The sequence below is a fragment of the Lycium ferocissimum genome, chromosome 3 (genome assembly GCF_029784015.1).
Source record: "Lycium ferocissimum isolate CSIRO_LF1 chromosome 3, AGI_CSIRO_Lferr_CH_V1, whole genome shotgun sequence".
Classification (NCBI taxonomy): Eukaryota; Viridiplantae; Streptophyta; class Magnoliopsida; order Solanales; family Solanaceae; genus Lycium; species Lycium ferocissimum.
In genome coordinates, this window is record NC_081344.1 from 21377190 (window position 1) to 21395555 (window position 18366).

Below are 18366 nucleotides of genomic sequence, written 5' to 3' on the forward strand. Positions count from 1 at the left end.
CCATCAGAGGTGTCTATTTGGTGACTTGAAAATTTAAAATGGTCAATCAACTATTGGTGGCAATCAACTTAAAACTATTAAACCATGTTCAGTTGGTAGAAGAAGAGGTTTTACAATCGCATTAAATTTCTCACAATCACAAACATGTTTTGGTTGCTTATTTTTGTTGTTCACATAAAATAATACCTACATAAGTTATTTGAAAATCTATGTATTATTTTATGCGGGATAGAATGCGAAATAAGAATACGAGTATTAATAATACACAAAGTAAAATTTAAGTTAATAAAAAATACCCTCACACTCGTTAGTTTTATTCTTCTTTGAAAATATCCTCTTCAAAAAAGAAAAAGAAATGACCTTTACATTACTAGTAATTCTTATATTTTAATTTATGCATTACTAATCACGGTATAAACAGACTATTTGGAATTGAGAAATAGTTGACTAATTGAATCTTGAAAATATTCATGACTATTAACGGAAAATATTTCATGAGCCATTAATTATTAGTGATTAATTTTAATCAAATTTAGCCTCAACTGGCAAGTATACCCTCAAACTTTGAGTGTGCACAAATAGGCACCTCAACTTATATAATGTTAAAACATGTAAACATAAATGCTGACGTGACACATAAATTTTGAAGGTGTCTAAACGATCATTTTGCAAATTGGAGTGTTCAACTAGAAAGGTAGAGACAAGTTGAGGTGCTCACTTGTACGCAAGTTGGAGGAAATACTTGCCGACTGATGCCAAAAGGGCCAATTTACTATAAAGATTGGTGAAAATTCCCAAAGAAAGAAACCAATCACTGAAACAACATTGAACTGCAGAGAAAGTATTTGATATAAATTTTCGTTTCTGAAGCGGAGATTTGCTTTTCATATTTTTTTAATCCCACCTCCAGCACAAACCCTCATGGAACCTGGAAATGTCCGGTCTCACAGAAATTAACCATTTAAGTAATTAAAGACATATTTATGCTCAAAATCATGGACATCCATTTCACTATTAATCTTTAGAAAAAAACAAGAAAAAAAGAGAAGAGAATCCGTCTGAAAAAAAAAAATGTGTGTTTGGTCAGCTCCTAAACTGAAAGCTTCTGCCGGCAATGCATTCAACCAGCCAACCCAAAACTGTGATTATATGTACAATAACCTGCACTCTTTCCACATATAATTTCATTTTCACTACCATAATCCTACTGTATCCATTATACACTGCTTGCCCCAAGAGGCTGTATTACCTGTTTAAGAAACTCTATCCACTTGGTTCATCAGCAACTCCATCTGAATGATAAGAAGAGATGTCCACAGGCGGACTGATACAGCCAACGATGCCTTTGGATTGGAAAGAGTTTTTCTGTTGATCAAGATACATCACTATAACTGTTATATCATCGTGGAAATGTCGCCTAATCCCCTTCTCTATTTTCTTGATGTCCTTGTACCTCATCTCCCTCTTCTTAGCAGCCTCCTTAATGGCTTCTCCCACCAGTCTCTTAGCTATTCCCTGCAAGTACACCAACCAAAAAGATCAGTTCATGATAGTATAAACTTCAAATGCCCACGAAGTGGGAGTGGTTACATTATCAAACAAACGAAATTGGCAAGAACCACTCCCATATCTTATCAAAGATATCAATATCTAATCGAGTAACAGGTCTCAAGTTTGCTAAGATGGACTTAAACAAGAATGTCATCAAAGTCATTATCAATTCCCTCTCAGGTTAAACAGACTTGAGTCCGGACTGTATTAACAGCCAACTATAGCAGTAGCTTGGCAACAAATGTAGATATTTTTCCATAACTTGTCAACAGAAAACAAGAATAAAAGAAATGTCAACTTACAGCTCTTGGGTTTTTAAAGACTATTTCCACAGCTGCTTCATCAGTTAGGTGTTCCCAGAGGCCATCAGAAGCAAATATCACAAATAAGTCATGCTGTCTAAGTTTTCTTGTAACTATGGAAGGTTCTGCTGTCATTACAGCCCGCTTCAAAGGAACAGGATTTCCATATTGTTGAAAGACAGGATCCCTGATTAACTCAGGTCTCTTTAGATAGGCATCTCCAATGGATCTCGAGACCTGCAAAGTGCCATGTATAAGTATCTTTCTCCCATGTTCACATGACAAAGTCTTGACTAAAGAGCAAAGACACAAAGAGGCTACAAACAAAAGGCACCATGCATAAGTATCTTTCTCACATGTTCACATGACAAAGTCGAGTACAGAGCAAAGACATGAAAAGGCTACAAACAAAGTGCAGATATTCTTTCTTACAAAACAATCAATTTAATTCTACACACTGAGAACTCTGGAGCAACTATAAGGAATAAGGAAGACAAATAAAAAGCTTTTCAAGAAAATCCAAATAAATGCGTTACGCCAGCCCATAACAGTGGTAAATCATTGGCCTTAAAGTAGACAACCCTTAAGGACAACAACACAACATTTTGATGTTACAGCTATGAATTGTACATAACCAAGATAAGTGGGAATCTCAGAAGCAAGTTCCTGTAAGTCGTGCTTTTACTTTTCAAAAAAGAAAAAAGAAAAACAGCCAAAGCTGAAGAACTCCAAAATGCAGTTCACTTAACGAACAACGCAAACCATAAAGCCGATAAAAGAACCAAGGGAAGTCAAGAAACAAATAGTATGGCTTTGGATTGTTCAGAATTGACATTATTAAATCTCAATTACAGCCTCTCTACCTCCCAAGGTAGGGGTAAGGTGTGCATACACTCTAACCTACCCAGACCTCACTTGTGGGATTTCACTGGGTATGTTGTTGTAATAACAGCGTTCAACAAAAAGCATACGTCATCCAGCAAGAAAAGAGACAGATTTGGTTTTAAGTAAGCATCAAATAAGCAAGCTCACCTGAATTATGCCTTTAACTCTCCAAACTCCTCGGCAATATACCACTATAGATGAATCATCAGGATGAAGTGCTTCAACCTCTTTCCGCACCTTCTCACATGAAACATTATGATCAGTTGACAACCTTTCTGCAACCACTTTACTTCTCTCCCCGTCATAACCTCTGCGTCCAAGAACTGCCCTGGAGTCTCCTAAATTAGCTACGTATAATTCACTTCCCGAAATAGCACCAACCAAACAACATGATCCAACTGAAGCAATCTTTGGCATTAACGGCAATGATTGCTTCACCAATCGAATAAAATCCTCTTCTGTGGCACTAAATGCCCTCTTTATCACCTCTGATGATAAACACCCTTGCTCTTTCTGGAACTCTACACCAAATTGAAAGCAAATAAATTAGATAAATAGTGCTTCATGTACAACACAAGAATATGCAGTCGAAATAGACCACGCGACTCATGTTAACATAAAAGGCCAACCACAACTCATCAACAAAATTATTCCCTAGTTGGACTAAGGATAAGGCACGCAGTAAAGCACGCGTTCAAGAACTAGAGTAAGGAATCAAAACTATCTCCCTTTAACAGCTTCTAAACTAGATCGTACACAAAGAGAAAAGAGTTTATTAACAATATTCATAATCAAATCAAACACCTTAAAACCAAAGAGGAAAAGAACCAATCTTAAGAAGCAAAACAACAGACTGAAGCAACACCAAATGACCCACATAAGAAATGACGTGTAAAACCAAAATTAGAGCCAATTTGACTAAACTTTGAACCTAAATTAGATTAGATTAACTCAATATCTTAAGATTAAAACTTATATATATTCTAAAATTACATGTAAAGTTGCAACTTTTCTCATATCAATTTGGTGACAAAATACATCTCAAAAATATCGGTCAAAGTTTATATCCACAAAGCGAAAAGTATCACATAAATTGAAATTACTTACTATGTAAATAAGGGAAGAGGTGTCTATTAACAAATCGAGCAGCTTCAGGGCCACCATGACCATCATAAACACCAACATATGTAGCTGAAGGAGAAGTAAGCACTTGGCTTTGATCTTCTAATGAAGAATTCGCCTGAACAACCGCCATCGAAAAATCGCCAGATGAATGAGGCTTTAAATCTGTATGCCACAATAACCCATCACCGCTTCGCCTACCCAAACATCTTTCCAATGGCCTGTAACACAATCTCATCATACTTTTCCGTTAATCAATCGATTAAAAACCTCGATTTTACCGTGTTTTGGGGAATGATCGGAAGGTGTTCGTTGACTTGTCTGACAGAGAAAAAGGAAGAAAATAGATAGTGGAAGAAGAGAGCGGCGTTAAATCAATAATTCAATTACAACATAAACCCCAAACCAGACCAGAAGAGGTCGGCTAAAACTGCGATTTTACCGTGTTTTGGGGAATGATCGGAAGGTGTTTGATGAATTGTGTGACAGAGAAAAAAGGAAGAATACAAAAAGAAGAAGAACAGACCGGCCAGTTACAATATAAGAAGTGGTTGGCTAAAACAGCAATTAAGTTCTCCGTTTTACTGTTTCTTGGATTGATCGGAAGGTGCTTGATGAATTGTCTGACATAGAAAAAGGAAGAAAATAGAGAAGTGAAAAAGAGAGCGGCCTTAAGCCAATAAATCAATTAAATTATCGATCCCAAATAACAAGTGGTCGGCTAAAACCGCGATAATCTTCTCCGTTTTACTGTGTTTTGGAGATTGATCGGAAGATGCTTGATGAATTATCTGAGAGAGAAAAAGGAAGAATACAGAAATTGCAGAAGAGAGCAGCGTTAACTCAATAAATCAATAACAATCTCGGCTAAAACAGCAATTTTATTCTCCGTTTACTGTGTTTTTGGGGAATGATCGGAAGGTGTTTGATGAATTGTCTGAGAGAGATAAAACAAAATTGAAAAAGTGGGAAGAAGAGAGGGGATTAGTTAAAGACTTTAGGAGAGAGTAGTGGGGGAAAAACCGCGTATAAAAAAAGACAAGGGACACGGAAAAATTAAGTACCTACTCTTTACGCGTCTTTTATTTATGTAGAAAAACTTTAGTCGTACAAATACTCTAAAGAGCAATACATACATACTGCTTTATCCGTTTTTGTGCGATGTCAGTTGTTAGTCATTTAACATCTCTTTCCGATTTTGACTCTGTCATGTTTCATTTGTTAGTTATCCACAGTCCATATTTATTCTCTGTCTGACTAGACACAGGATTTAAACATGTTCCCATTCGACTAGATAATTAGATTAATAATTCCTCCAATTTGTCTTTAATAAAAATAAAAATGGTCCAACATACTGTAGTAAAGTTAATTCTTTCTCGATTTGATAAGTGGACACTCTTTCAATCCGGAGGGAGAAATTTTTCACCTTTATCCTTAGACAATAAATATGGACCGAAATTAATGTGCGTGAAAAAGAGAATAGTATTAATTGAGATCAAAGAATAATAAGGATAATTTAGTCAAATTATTTTTTTAATTAATATTTTCTCAAGGGGGGGTGAAAAAAAATGACAAGTAAAATATACCGGAGGAAGTAATTGTAAGAAAATATTAAATTAATAATTATAAAGTATAGTAAATCAAAATTGTACGTTTCAAATTAGTTTCTAATTCTTATTTGTTAGTAGTGAATATGTGGCAAATCATTTAGGATAATTTGATGAGAGGCACGTGTGAAATGAAAAAGTCATAAAAATGTGTCTACATGTCACAGTGAGTTCATGGTGATAATTTAGGGGGATTTTTAACCTATACGCTACAAAAAAATAAATAAATCAAGTCTACTGTCAATTGGAACTCTTTGGAGGAGCTTTTGGAGCATGATGTTCACGTAAAATGGTCGAACAACCAACAACAACAACATGCCCAATTAATGCCCCCACAAAGTGAGATTTGAGAGAGTAGAATGTACGTAGAGCTTACCCTAGAGAGGCTACTTCCGATAGACCCTCGGCTCAAAGAAAAGTAAATCACAGTAGTCTTGAAAAAGAGTTAACAAAAATAACAAAGTCATAACAAAATGCTAAATAAAACACGACAAAGCAGTCAAACAACCATTATTTTTAAAAAATAGCTATAACCAAAATTTTATTAACAAGAAATGCACTATGAAAGGTAAAAAAATTGATCAACATTTTACATTGTAACTTCCTAATTGGTATAATTGTACAGATTCTAATAAATATTTAAACGGTTCTGTGTAAATTTTTGTTATATTATCAATGTGTAAAAGTTGAAATCATATTAAAAAGAGTATTTTAGTGTAATTGAATTAAACATCTTGAGACATCTTAAATAAAGATGGAGCATTGACAGGTCGCATGAAAAATTAGTACAAATACAAGCTTTTCCATTTAAAAGTAGTATAAATATATATTTTTCCTTTTTAGTAATAAATATATACCTACAATCTTATGGATTTGGAGAGAGAGAGATATATATACCATGTTTTTTTCTCTTTCCCATTCAAAAGTTGGAAAACTAGTAGTAATATTTCTCAACTTTCAAGACAAATTTTCCATACTCGGTGCCTTAAGTTGGACATCTAGTACTATTTCTTTCCTCCGTTCACGCCATAATTGTTGCCTTAATTACCAGTCAATGCAGTTAGAATTTGGTAAATGGTACTAATAAATACAATTGTTGACTAGAATATTAAATAGTTCACATGTTAAAATTTCTTTAATACTCCTACTATAGGTTTTGTACGACAAACTAAAATCATTTAATACTCGCGGTGAAAAGGTGCCACTATAAAGAGTAAATTGAAAAGGAAAATAAAGACATGCGGGACCTCCGTAGGGCTGGGCATAATATGGTTCAAACCGAAAAAATTGACTGAATCGAACCGAAGTTAATTTTGGTTTCGGTTTTTCAGTTTTTTCGGTTTGATTCGATTTAAATTTATAAGATTTCAACAATTCGATTTTCGGATTATGCAAAATTTAATTCGATTAAATAGAAAAATCGAATTTTAACAAGCCATTTTTTTCTTGAAACATATATTATATATTCCTTGTACAATTCCTTGTAGATTTTTAATAAATTTCCTCAACAATGTACCTTAGCACACCCATTAGCATATTTTCTTGTGACAATGGCTGGTATCTTAGTAATATTAACATTGCAAATTGTGAATAAAAAACTCTTCTTGGTTAGTGGTAGGAAGATGTGATACAACAAAGTTTCACAAGTAGGAACTACTTATAATCGACTTCTCCGTCATATCTCTTGGATTGTAGAGAAGATGTTGGGCGATAAACAAGAAATACTAGTAATAGAGGACTTAAGTGAAATGTGGGAAATTTCGCCACCGCATTAATTTGTATTTTGGTGATGAAGTTATTATTATGCAAATAACACTTCTACCGTCTCACACCGAGCTCTATTAGGATTTTATGGAATGATGAAGTATCGGCTTGATGCTTAACTATGTCATCCATATCTAAACCGAAGAAGCCGACCGAATAAACCGAACTGAAATTGCAAAAACCGAATTGAACCGAAGTTATTTCAGTTCGGTTTCGGTACCCATTTTTTACAAACCGAAAAACAGAACCAAATTTGTGAAACCGAACCGAACCAACCGAACGCCCAACCCTAGACCTTCGTATTTCGTTTGGAGCATAACAAAGGAATATAAGGTTATTTTTAGTACAAAGCAGACTACGCATAATTTCGGTTTTACCGTTGTATATGTCTATGAATGAGGTTCTTTTCTTATTTTTATTTGAATATATAGGGAGTAGGGGGAGGGAAAATAGAAGAGAGAATTACAAAGTGGGAAATTGAATCCTCACCAACAAAGTGAAAATACAATAACTGAGCTATTAAGATCCCCTCTATGAGTAAAGGTTACCTTTTCTTAAAAAAAAAAGAAAATATTATTTAAAGGCTACTTAGAAAAAATAAGTTAAATTTTACTTCCGTTGAGGGAAGAAGTATGAAGTAATTATATTTAAGTAATTTATTATTGAGTATTTGATGGAACATATAACATTGTTGGCATGTCACGGGGAGTGGACTCACATAGAGCATCGTGGTTAACTTTGACTAGATTTAAAATATTTACAGACAATTGATATTTGGCACAAATATCTCTGTTTCATGTCATTTTACATCCTATTCTTATGACTTTTATCGCTTAATCTATGATGCAATCGTCGTATTTGAACTTATGTCGTTATATTTCATGTGTATAGGTACGATGAAGACAAATGATGGAAAATCGGGCTAAAAGTGATTGATTTTGGAGCATATGATGATTACACGAGGTGACGAGTCGAAGACCACAAGTGATGAACTAAAAGGAAAAAAAAATTGAACTAAAGGTCCCGCTTTTCATCCGTATCGCGGGAGGAAAGCGGACAGAACAAGTTCATGACCAAAATTTACCATCAGGCTTTTCATCCGCACAGCGGAAGTGCATCAGGCTATCCTTCCGCATCGCGGAAGGAAAGCACAGCGACGGGCAGCTTTCCCGTTTCGATCGGGATTAGGTTTACTTATTTTTTGTTTTAACCCTAGGGTATATATAGACACTTTATTAGCTGAAAACGGTGGGCTGGATATTCGAAGACTTGTAAGCTGCTGTTTTACTTTCTCTCTCTAGATTTTATTTTATTTTCATCTTTTTAACCCTAGATTATTCATGAATTCTTGTTGTTCATTGAGAATCATGAGTAGCTAAATTTCTTAATTCTAGGGTTGTGGCGAAAGACATGATAGTTGGTTTAGTGACTATTTCTATCAATTAAATTTTCATATTTTGGGTTGCTTATTTATTCTTGATCTTAATTGTTTGATTATCTGGCCAATAGTTAGACACTATCTGTTTGTGCGTGAATTGGACTTGAGAAAGGGAGTTCACGTACGTAATAAGAATAAATAGAATTTGTTCGATTTAATCGTTTCGCTACTGAGGATAGAGATATACCCTTTAGCCCTACTTAGTTGAATACGGAGAATTAAATGCGTTCTTGTTACCTCTGATGACCATAGAGATATAGGCGTTATAGTAACATCTACAGGCTTGTGAGTAGTTTTAGAGAATATCATAAAGTTATAATTAACCCGTCAACTAGTAACCCAAGAAATAAAATAGGTGGAATTGTCCGAAGATCAACTGGATTGTCGAAAGCCATGACCCTAGATCTTTCTTTCATCTGATAAATCTTTCAGTCTTTGTCAAAATACTCTCGACCACAAAACACCCATCACAAATTGTTTACTTTTCGCTTTAGTTTAGTACAACAAACATCTTGATTTTCACTTTCTTAAATAGTTTCATTCGAATTTGAATTAGTTTAACAGTAGAATCTAAGTCTCTGTGGGATAGATATATGGACTTAACAGTCTATATTACTTGTACGACCGCGTATACTTGGGTGTGCGTTTGGGAGCAACAACAACCATGAACAATTTATATATATATAAAAAAAAAACGAGCGAGTATAACATAGTTGTAGAAGGCAAATGGATATGGTTGTTACTTGTTAGGGTTAGGTTAATTTCACACAGAATAACTAAATTAACATATTGTGAGAGGCGGAATTGGGATTTAAAGTTTATGAATTTAAGATTTTAGTCCTCAATTAGGGCCAGGTTAATTATATGCCAAATAACTAAATTTATCCGCTGTGAAAAGGGGAATCAGAATTACAAGTTAATGAATTTGAGATTTTAGTCCTTTTGAGTTATTGAGTTCTAAATTAATAATTTGTACATAATAAATGATCAATTTCTTAAAACTGTTTAATCTTAAAATGGAGAACAATTAAATTTGTACGCGATGCCAAAGATATGTGGCTAAATTCAATTCAAGATTAAATAGTGGGATGTGTCAATAAAATGAACAGAAAAGCAGATCTAACCAACTGTTAAATACGTATGGCCTCGGGTATAGAAACCAGGGTCGATACCCTTTTGTTACGAGCTCCCACAAGGTATAATGAAAATGAACTTAAGAACAGATGGGAACGGATTTAATAAGATTCTTATAATTGTTGATGTAAACTATTTCTCTCCTTGTTATTGCCAAACCCTTTCATGAATGATAACCTCCCCTTTATATAGTAGAGGAGTTTCAACCCTAGTACAATTCTAAATAAAGCAAGTAAATCTGGTGATAGTTGTTTTGCCGAGATCGACACCGAAATATCCGGTTGAGCTCCCGCTGATGGCAGTCAATCGCCCTTCCTTTATCGCCTCATCCCGTCCCGAACTTGAAGCCTCATTCCCTGTGAGACGGTCGTATCGTGACCGAGCATAACAATAATAACGGGAAACCGAGCGTGCCTGTATCCTCGATTTTACCCGGATATAGATAGTCCCCCCATTTCCCGAGGTACAATTATTGACGGCGGGGAATGGACCCAAATAAACTGAGCAGCCGCCTCCGATTTCCTAGGACGGGACCTTTAAGTCAAACCTCACTCTTTGCCCACGGTAGGTCATTATTACCCGTACCGCCAAATCTTTTTGGGGAATCCTCCTTGTATCAGGATCCTTGATACGCTACAAGATCTCTTCAATCTCTTTCTATATAAAGCCCATGTCTTCTTTCTTTTCCATGCATCTGCACTTCTTCAAACCGCACTTTGTTCCACCTCAAAACCTACTGATATTCCTGCATTGAGCCCATAATACTCTTCGGATCTTCAATCTTCATGTTCCAGGGTGAGAATACCTTTTGTTAAGGAGGACCTTCCACGATCATGGCTTACGTACCGCTGTTGACTCAGGGTGAAGATCAGCATTCGTTCATGCCATCGACTGGAGCCGCCGGCTGGATAGGGAGTTAGAATCTAATATCACGGTATTGTTCCGTCGGGTTTTATTTATACGAATGACTGCAAAGTCCTTCACCATCTTGACCTGGTGGAAGATTTCGAATCTTGTATCAGTGATAGCGCCATTTCTACGGTCAGGGAAGATTGCCATCTAGGCGCAGATATCGACCTTCTCCCCGATGGGGAGGGTGTGAAAATAAATCATCGCGTTGCCGGTTACTCGTTATCATACACTTATCCCTTTGCCATAGGGTTCACCCTCCCTGTTCATAGGATAATCGAGGACTTTTGCCGTCGATATCGAATATGTATCGGGCAGATCGCCCCGCAAATTTAGAGGCTCGTGTTTTGTATTGAGAAGTTGGCCAATGAGACCGAAGTCTCTTTTACCCTCGATCATTTGCTTCATTTATATATACCTCGGGTGATCCGAGGGGGAATTATTCAGTTGCTTCCCAGGGAAAGCCGAAGCCTAATCGATCCTGAAGACGATTATGATTGAGGATGGCTTAACCGGTTCGTGATGGTACGCACGGTTCAGCTTCACCGTCCATCGTCTGTCAATTTTCCCGAAGTGTGGAACCCCCCATCCAAATTGAGCCCACGCTCGAAACTGCTATTTTTGAATGGGTGATGGCCCTTCTATGGGCTTCTCGTAGCTTAGGCCGTTCTTGAAGAAGAATGGCACCTGAAGGGTGGAAAGGCAAAGACCATGGTAACTTCTTAATCTGATCGTTTCAATCCCTATTTCCCTGTATTATATCTTAACTCAATACCTTTGGTTTCCAGAACTTCGGACGAGGAGGGATTCCAAAGGAAAATCGGTAGCCGAGGACATAGTTCGGGGAAGAAGAACACTCGTTCCATCGAGGCCACCTAGACGCAGGGAGGCTGGAAGTTTTCCCATTGTGCATTCGGGGGTTAGATCTCGAGTTCGAACTCGTCATATTATGGGGACCCGTCGGGAAATGCCTTCGGGCAAAACTACACCAGTGATCGTGCTCAATGAGGAAGATTCACCGGGATTGGACATTCCCGGATCATCCATCTCTGGTGCAAATCATGGGGACATTTAATTGGTATCACCCGTCATTGTCGCATCCCGTGGATAGACTCGGAGATCTCGTCTTTTGACTTGTTAGGTTGAGTAAGGGTGTGGCTGCCTTACTTTTGTTTTTCAATTACCGATTGTAGAGTAGGGTTTCTTCTGCTTTTTCTGATGTAATGATGTATCCGGCATAGTCAAAATTTTATGAAATAGAAAAAGTCTTTAATGAAATTTTGCAAATTGGTTGTTGTTGGCCTTCATTGAGCATTCCCTGTGTATTGTTTGTACTCGAACCTTCGTATATGCCCTTGTTATATTCGATCAGTAATCACTTATTCCATAATCAAAAAAACCTGACATGTTTTGCTACCGGCCACCGTAATCGAGCATCTTGTCATTAAACTCGGCCACGCCTGGTTCGAAACCACATCCTTTGCAAAATATTCGGTAGCTTTACCCGATCATGGAGGTGTTCATACAAGGTTCCGATCTAGGTCTCTTCGGAAGGTCGACCCGTTTAAGCACGATCCGTTTGGTCAGGACGCCGGCTCCTTCTCGCGTACGCTTTCCATGATTAGATAGGATCAAGGTCACATCCATCACATCCGTCTGACATCGACTCGTGTCGAAGCCCCGTTGGCTCTGAAGACGGTTGCGGAAGGTAAAGCGTCTCGGTCCCACTCTACAAAAGTAAGTTTTCCCCTTCTTTTTTCACTTTCCGACTTTTACCAAAGGGAATTTTTACCTTCGTGTGTTCTGAATATGTTGATCTTCATATCTTCAAACCTTCATACCTTCATATCTTCATATCTTCATCTTAATTTCCTGTTCAATCTTTAAGCCTTCATTTAAAACCTTCTTATCTTCATACTTTCAAAATGACAAGCAAATCTTCAAAGGCTAAGGCCGGTGAGACGTCTTCGGCTTCTAAACCAGAGCCACTGCTAACTAACTTCGTTCTCAAGACTGTTCGACCATTCGGGACTTCAAAGTCGAGAAACCTTCTCACGAGGGGATCGAGGTGTCGAAATATCGGCCCTATCTCAGACACGATACCCCCGAATAAACTCGAACAAGTCAAGGAAGATTGTGGTTGGAAAGGTAAGGAGGTCGTTATTTCGGATGAAGCCATATCGACCTACGTAGAAGGGTACTTAAGTGTTTATACTTACCCTTTCATGTTCACCACACTCGACCCTGTGGTGGTCAATTTCTGTAAGTAGTACGAGATCACCCTTGGCCAAATTCACTCGTCATTTTGGAGGATCATTATGCTCCTCCGTTATTTTGCTAAAAACATGAACATTCCGTTCACGGTGCACCACCTACTTCGGCTATATAGCCCCCGTGTCTTTAGAGGGGGAATGATAAAACTCTCAAAACGAGCTGGAAAAGCGCCCTTCTCCGGTCTGGATGAAAAAAGAGACCGAGGATGGCAGGGCAGGTTTGTCCGAATCAGGATAGCGGATCTGATTCCCGCTGACAAATTGCCATTTCCCGAGAAATGGAACCCAAACCGTAAGTAACTTTATGTTGATATGATTCGGCCACGTGCCTCCACTCCGCATCAACCTTTTCATTTGTTCGCGTGTATACAGCGCTTATCCGAACCCTTGGTGCGGTTCCTAACCTTGACCAGTGGATTGGGAAGATCTGTTCCCAACTTACTTATGCCGAACGTACCTGGAGGCATTTGTCCCGATCCCGTTGGGAGGCCGGGACCCACGGTAAGTCTTTCCCTTAGAACGTCGTCCTTTCTATTCTGTGCAATACGCCACGTTAGTTAGGTAATGACTGTTCTTCTTTTTGCTTCACAGGTTTATCAAAGGTCACCGGGTCGGGGCCGAGGAAGCGCAAGGCCTCGGTGACCGACGGGATATCGAAGCTCCCGGTCTGAGAGACCTAGTTGAAATGAGGAAAAAAATCCTCCGAATCATCTCGAGCTCCTTCACAGTCTAGGAAAAGATCGAGGGTCGTTATTCGAGAGACCTCATCGGAAGATATCTCGGCCTGTACTTTGGACGCTGAGGTTGTTGGTCAATTATTAGACCATTACCGACGATGATCGACTGTTGGGTGGGCATCCTCTTGATCGACGAGCTCCACAAGCATGATTTGACCGATTCGTTGCAATACGCTCCCCATTGGTGGAAAGCTCAAGTCGAATTTCGGGCCGGGTCGAGTGGCATCTTGAGGTCGACGGACGCGAGGATCGTTGGGTCGAAAGTCGGGCCTCCGATCACACTTCTTCTCGAAGTATTGAAAAGCGCCACAGCTCGGCCGGATCGAAGGCAACTTCATCGGTATCAGGCTCTAAGGTACCTACTATTTCGCCTTTGTACGGTATTGGTTCCGTCCTTCCGATACAAGTTGTGGCCTCATCGGAAACGATAATTTGCATACAGGATTCTCCACCGCCATTGGTGGATATTCCTGCCGATGATGAAAAAGCCAAAGGCAAGGTGACCGAGCAAAGGGCAGCGGGTAATGGTAGTTATGAAATACCCGCTCCGGGTATATCGGGTTTCGAGCATTTGCCCATCCCCGTAGCCGATCGTTTCGGGGTTAATTCCGATCCCAGGTTAGAGAAATCATTTCCTGCCCCTAGTATCGACCCGAATCGGAAGAGGCTAATCACTTTTAAGGTGCCGGCCGATATAAATATGTTATCGGGTCCTGTTGGGGTGTCCAGCTATCTGTACCCTCTGGTGTCCCAAGAGGACCGTAAGAAAATGGCCGAAGTCAGCGAATCGTGCCTTTTCAACGAGGCTCAGCATACATTGAATTGGATAAGTCTCGTCCTTATGTTCTTTTTACTCAGCTTTTAATTTCATGCCTCATTTAATAACTGTTCCTTTTTCCCTTATAGGCCTCCGTGCTTCACCATGCAAGCTTCGACTGGCTTAGGCACGAAGTGGGCCAACTCAAGGAGGAGTTCAAAAGTAAGAGTCAGGAGGTGGACGAGCTCATGAATCTATATGAGAAGAAGTTGCAATATATCTCGTCTCTCCCTGATCTTTCTATCCTTAAATCAAATTTAGCAGCGGCTCGAAACGAAGCTGCCGAGGCTAAACGAGAACGTGATCCGTTGGCAGAGAAGGTAAAGGCTTTCGAAGTTTACAATAAATCTTTAATAGCCGACGCTAACGCCCTTCCTTCTCAAGCCCGGACCTATGTTAGCCAGATTGATCAACTTCAGACAGAGCTTGATGGGATCAAGCCCGAGCTAAATGCCCTCCAAGAAATAACTGTCGGTGTTGTGGCCGAACGTGATGTTCTCAGGAGAAACTTCTCGGCGTCGGTGGAACAAATGAATGGCCTTACTGGGCGTCACTGCGTCGCGGCCGAAGTGGAACAAGATCGATTGAACCGGGTCATCACCGATCTGCAAACTGAGCATGGAAAGGCTCTTGACCAGATCATGGGTTATGATGACATGTTAGAGCAGTACAAGGCCGATGTGATGTCGCAAAAAGGCCGATGAATCTTAGAAGCTCAGTACGGCGGTGCTTGTCCTGAAGAAAGACCCTCGAAGAAGTTCAAGCCACTGGTACAGACTTATCAGATCTGATCGAGGAAGCCAAGAAGCTTGAAGCGGAAGTAAAGGCCGCATTCTACCCTGAGGATTCGGATATCGACCTCGAGTCAGTCGATGAAGAGGCCGAGGGGTCAGATGAAGATTAGGTTCAGGGCCTTGTGTCCCTTCTTTTGTTTTTACACCTTTGTTTTGAGGCCATTATTCCGAGCCTTTGTAAATCTACTTTATGTATGTATGAATCAAAATTTGTATTTGATATTTGCAAAGTATTCCTCGGTTCAATGTTTGTTCGGTTTATGCCTTCATTATAATTTGCCATATTGTTTCGGCCAGGATAAAATTCAAATGGTAACGGCCCATGATTGGGTTTTAGTCCGTGTTGTCGTTAGTCGTTGCTTTATTCATAATTTGCAAGACATACCCGGTCATGACAATTTTGCGTTTTTAGACCGTGGTCTTTAACCGTTTTAGGTCGCAGCTTTCGAGCTTGCATATGTTTTTTAGACGTAGTCTTTAATCGTTTACGTCTAGTTTAGACCGGCCTTTAACCGTTATGCCATAGTTTTTTGGTATTTGGCAACATCGGATCCTTTTGATCGAAGTAAGTTTTTTATTGAAAAAATCGGCCGAGATGCATTCGCAATTGTTGCCACGGCAAGAACAAACTAAGTGGACACGATTCAATCGATCGTTTGGTCCTTACATCTGATCCTATCGTTCAGGCCTTGGCTTTTACATAGTTATTATTGAATTCATGGTATAATAGTCCCCTAGTATTCGAGTCCGAAGTATGAGGGCTCGGGTACTATTAACCCGGTATGTGCAGTCCCCGATCTCCGGTCTTTGATCGATATGCTCTACATGTGTAGCACGCTATTCGGCGTTGCCTCATTAAAAACCTTTCCGAAAACCCACTTTCAGTCCTAAGTCCATGACTTCCGAGTATCCGCTGTGCTGTTTTGTTATCCCTCGGGCTGTATCCCTGCATGGTTAGATCGAGAGAGAAGAACGCAAAAGAAAAGTTATTCGTACCTTTAACAGTAATATCGTTTTAGGTGTGCCACATTCCAGTTATTTTTCAGCTGTTGTCCGTCTTCATTCTCTAGCTGATAAGAACCCTTTCCGATTATTCCAGTGACTCGGTACGGTCCTTCCCAATTCGGGGCTAGTTTCCCTTCATGAGGGTTCTTCGTATGAAGTGTGACCTTCCTTAGTACCAAGTCCCCAATTTGAAAATGTCTGAGGTTGGTCCTCCGGTTATAATACCTTTGCATCCTCTATTTTTGTGCGGCTATCCGGATATGAGCAGCTTCCCTTCTTTCGTCCACGAGATCCAGATTGACGGACATTGCTTCATGGTTCGAGTTCTCAGTGGCATAACGGAATCTTAAGCTTGGCTCACCAACCTCAACGGGTATCAGGGCCTCGGCTTCGTAAACAAGGGAAAATGGGGTCTCCCCGGTGCTTGATCTTACCGTTATGCGGTAGGCCCATAAAACCTCGGGTCGAACCTCCTTCCATCGGTGCTTCGAACCGGCCAGTCTCTTTTTTAAATTCTGCAATATGGTTTTATTGGTAGACTCGGCCTGACCATTCGCGCTCGGATGATACGGGGTTGATAAGATTTTCTTGATTTTGTATTCTTCGAAAAACTTGCTAACCTTGCTACCTATGAACTGCTTCCCGTTGTCACACGCGATCTCTGCTGGTACCCTGAATCGACAGATTATATGGTCGTAAATGAAATCAATGACCTCTTTTTCCCTAACTTTCTCAAGTGCCTGTGCTTCAACCCATTTAGAGAAATAATCAGTCATAAGTAAAATAAATTGCGTCTTACCTGGGGCCCATGGCAAAGATCCCACTATATCCATGCCCTATTTCATGAATGGCCATGGGGAGAGGACCGGATGGAGCTCTTCCCCGGGTTGATTTATTGACGGGGCGTGCCTTTGGCATTCGTTACATTTTCAAACGAAGGTTTTGGCGTCCTCCTCCATCTCGTTCCAGTAGTATCCTGCTTTGATTAGCTTGCGGACCAATGAATCGGCTCCCGAATGGTTTCCACAAGTGCCCTCGTGAACTTCCCTCAGAACATAGTCGATATCTCCTGGTCCTAGGCATCTCGCTAAGGGGCCGTCGAATGACCTTCGCATAACCGGCCATCGACCAAACAAAATCTAGCGCCTTAGTTCGAGGGCCCTTGATTCCTTGGCATCGTATAGTAGCTTTCCTGTTTGGAGATAGTCTATGTATTTGTTCCTCCAATCCCAAGTGAGGCTGGTCGAGTTTATCTCGGCGTGGCCGGTCTCTATGACGGATTTTGTCAACTGGACCACAGCTCCCAAATTGAATCCATCTGATTCTACCGAGGATCCCAGATTTGCCAGGGCATCCGCCTCATTATTCTGATCCCGGGGTACGTGTTCCAACATCCACTCCTTGAACCGGCGAAGGATAACTTGCAGTTTTTCCTGATATCTCCGCATTCGATCATCCTAGATTTCGAAGGTTCCGTTCATTTGGTTGACTACCAAGAGAGAATCGCATTTGGCCTCGATGATCTCGGCTCCCAAGCTTTTAACCAGTTCTAAACCTACAATCATAGCCTCATACTCGGCTTCGTTGTTAGTTAAATCAGCAGACCTAATAGATTGTCTTATTATGTCACCTGAGGGAGGTTTGAGAACGATCCCTAACTCGGACCCTTTCACATTAGACGCACCATCCGTGTAAAGGGTCCAGACTCCCATGCTAGTCCCCGAGGCAAGAAGCATCTTCTTGTCGACCTCGGGGATCATGGCCGGTGTAAAATCGGCCACGAAATTTGCCAATATTTGGGATTTGATTGCAGTTCGGGGTTTGTATTCAGTATCATACCCGCTACCTCCACATTCACTTTGCTAGTCGGCTTGAGAGTTCGGGTTTATGCATGACGTTCCTTATAGGGTACGACGCTACGACGCATATGGGATGACACTGAAAGTAAGGTTTTAATTTTCTAGACACACTTAATAAAGCCAAAGCGAGTTTTTCCCGATGTGGGTACTTGGTTTCGGCGTCACCGAG

At 39.9% G+C, this 18366-nt stretch overlaps 1 protein-coding gene across 1 annotated transcript; it reads right to left on the reverse strand.

Annotated features, from left to right (window-relative positions):
* Positions 1-1091: 1091 nt before the first annotated feature.
* On the reverse strand, positions 1092-4853 carry LOC132050026 (probable protein phosphatase 2C 63). The gene is made up of 4 exons (XM_059441034.1): positions 3846-4853; positions 2886-3259; positions 1854-2090; positions 1092-1515 (listed from the first exon to the last, which is right to left on the reverse strand). The coding sequence occupies exons 1-4, from the start codon at positions 4099-4101 to the stop codon at positions 1264-1266; spliced, it is 1119 nt and encodes a 372-aa protein (XP_059297017.1). The 5' UTR covers positions 4102-4853; the 3' UTR covers positions 1092-1263.
* Between the last annotated feature and the right edge of the window lie 13513 nt (positions 4854-18366).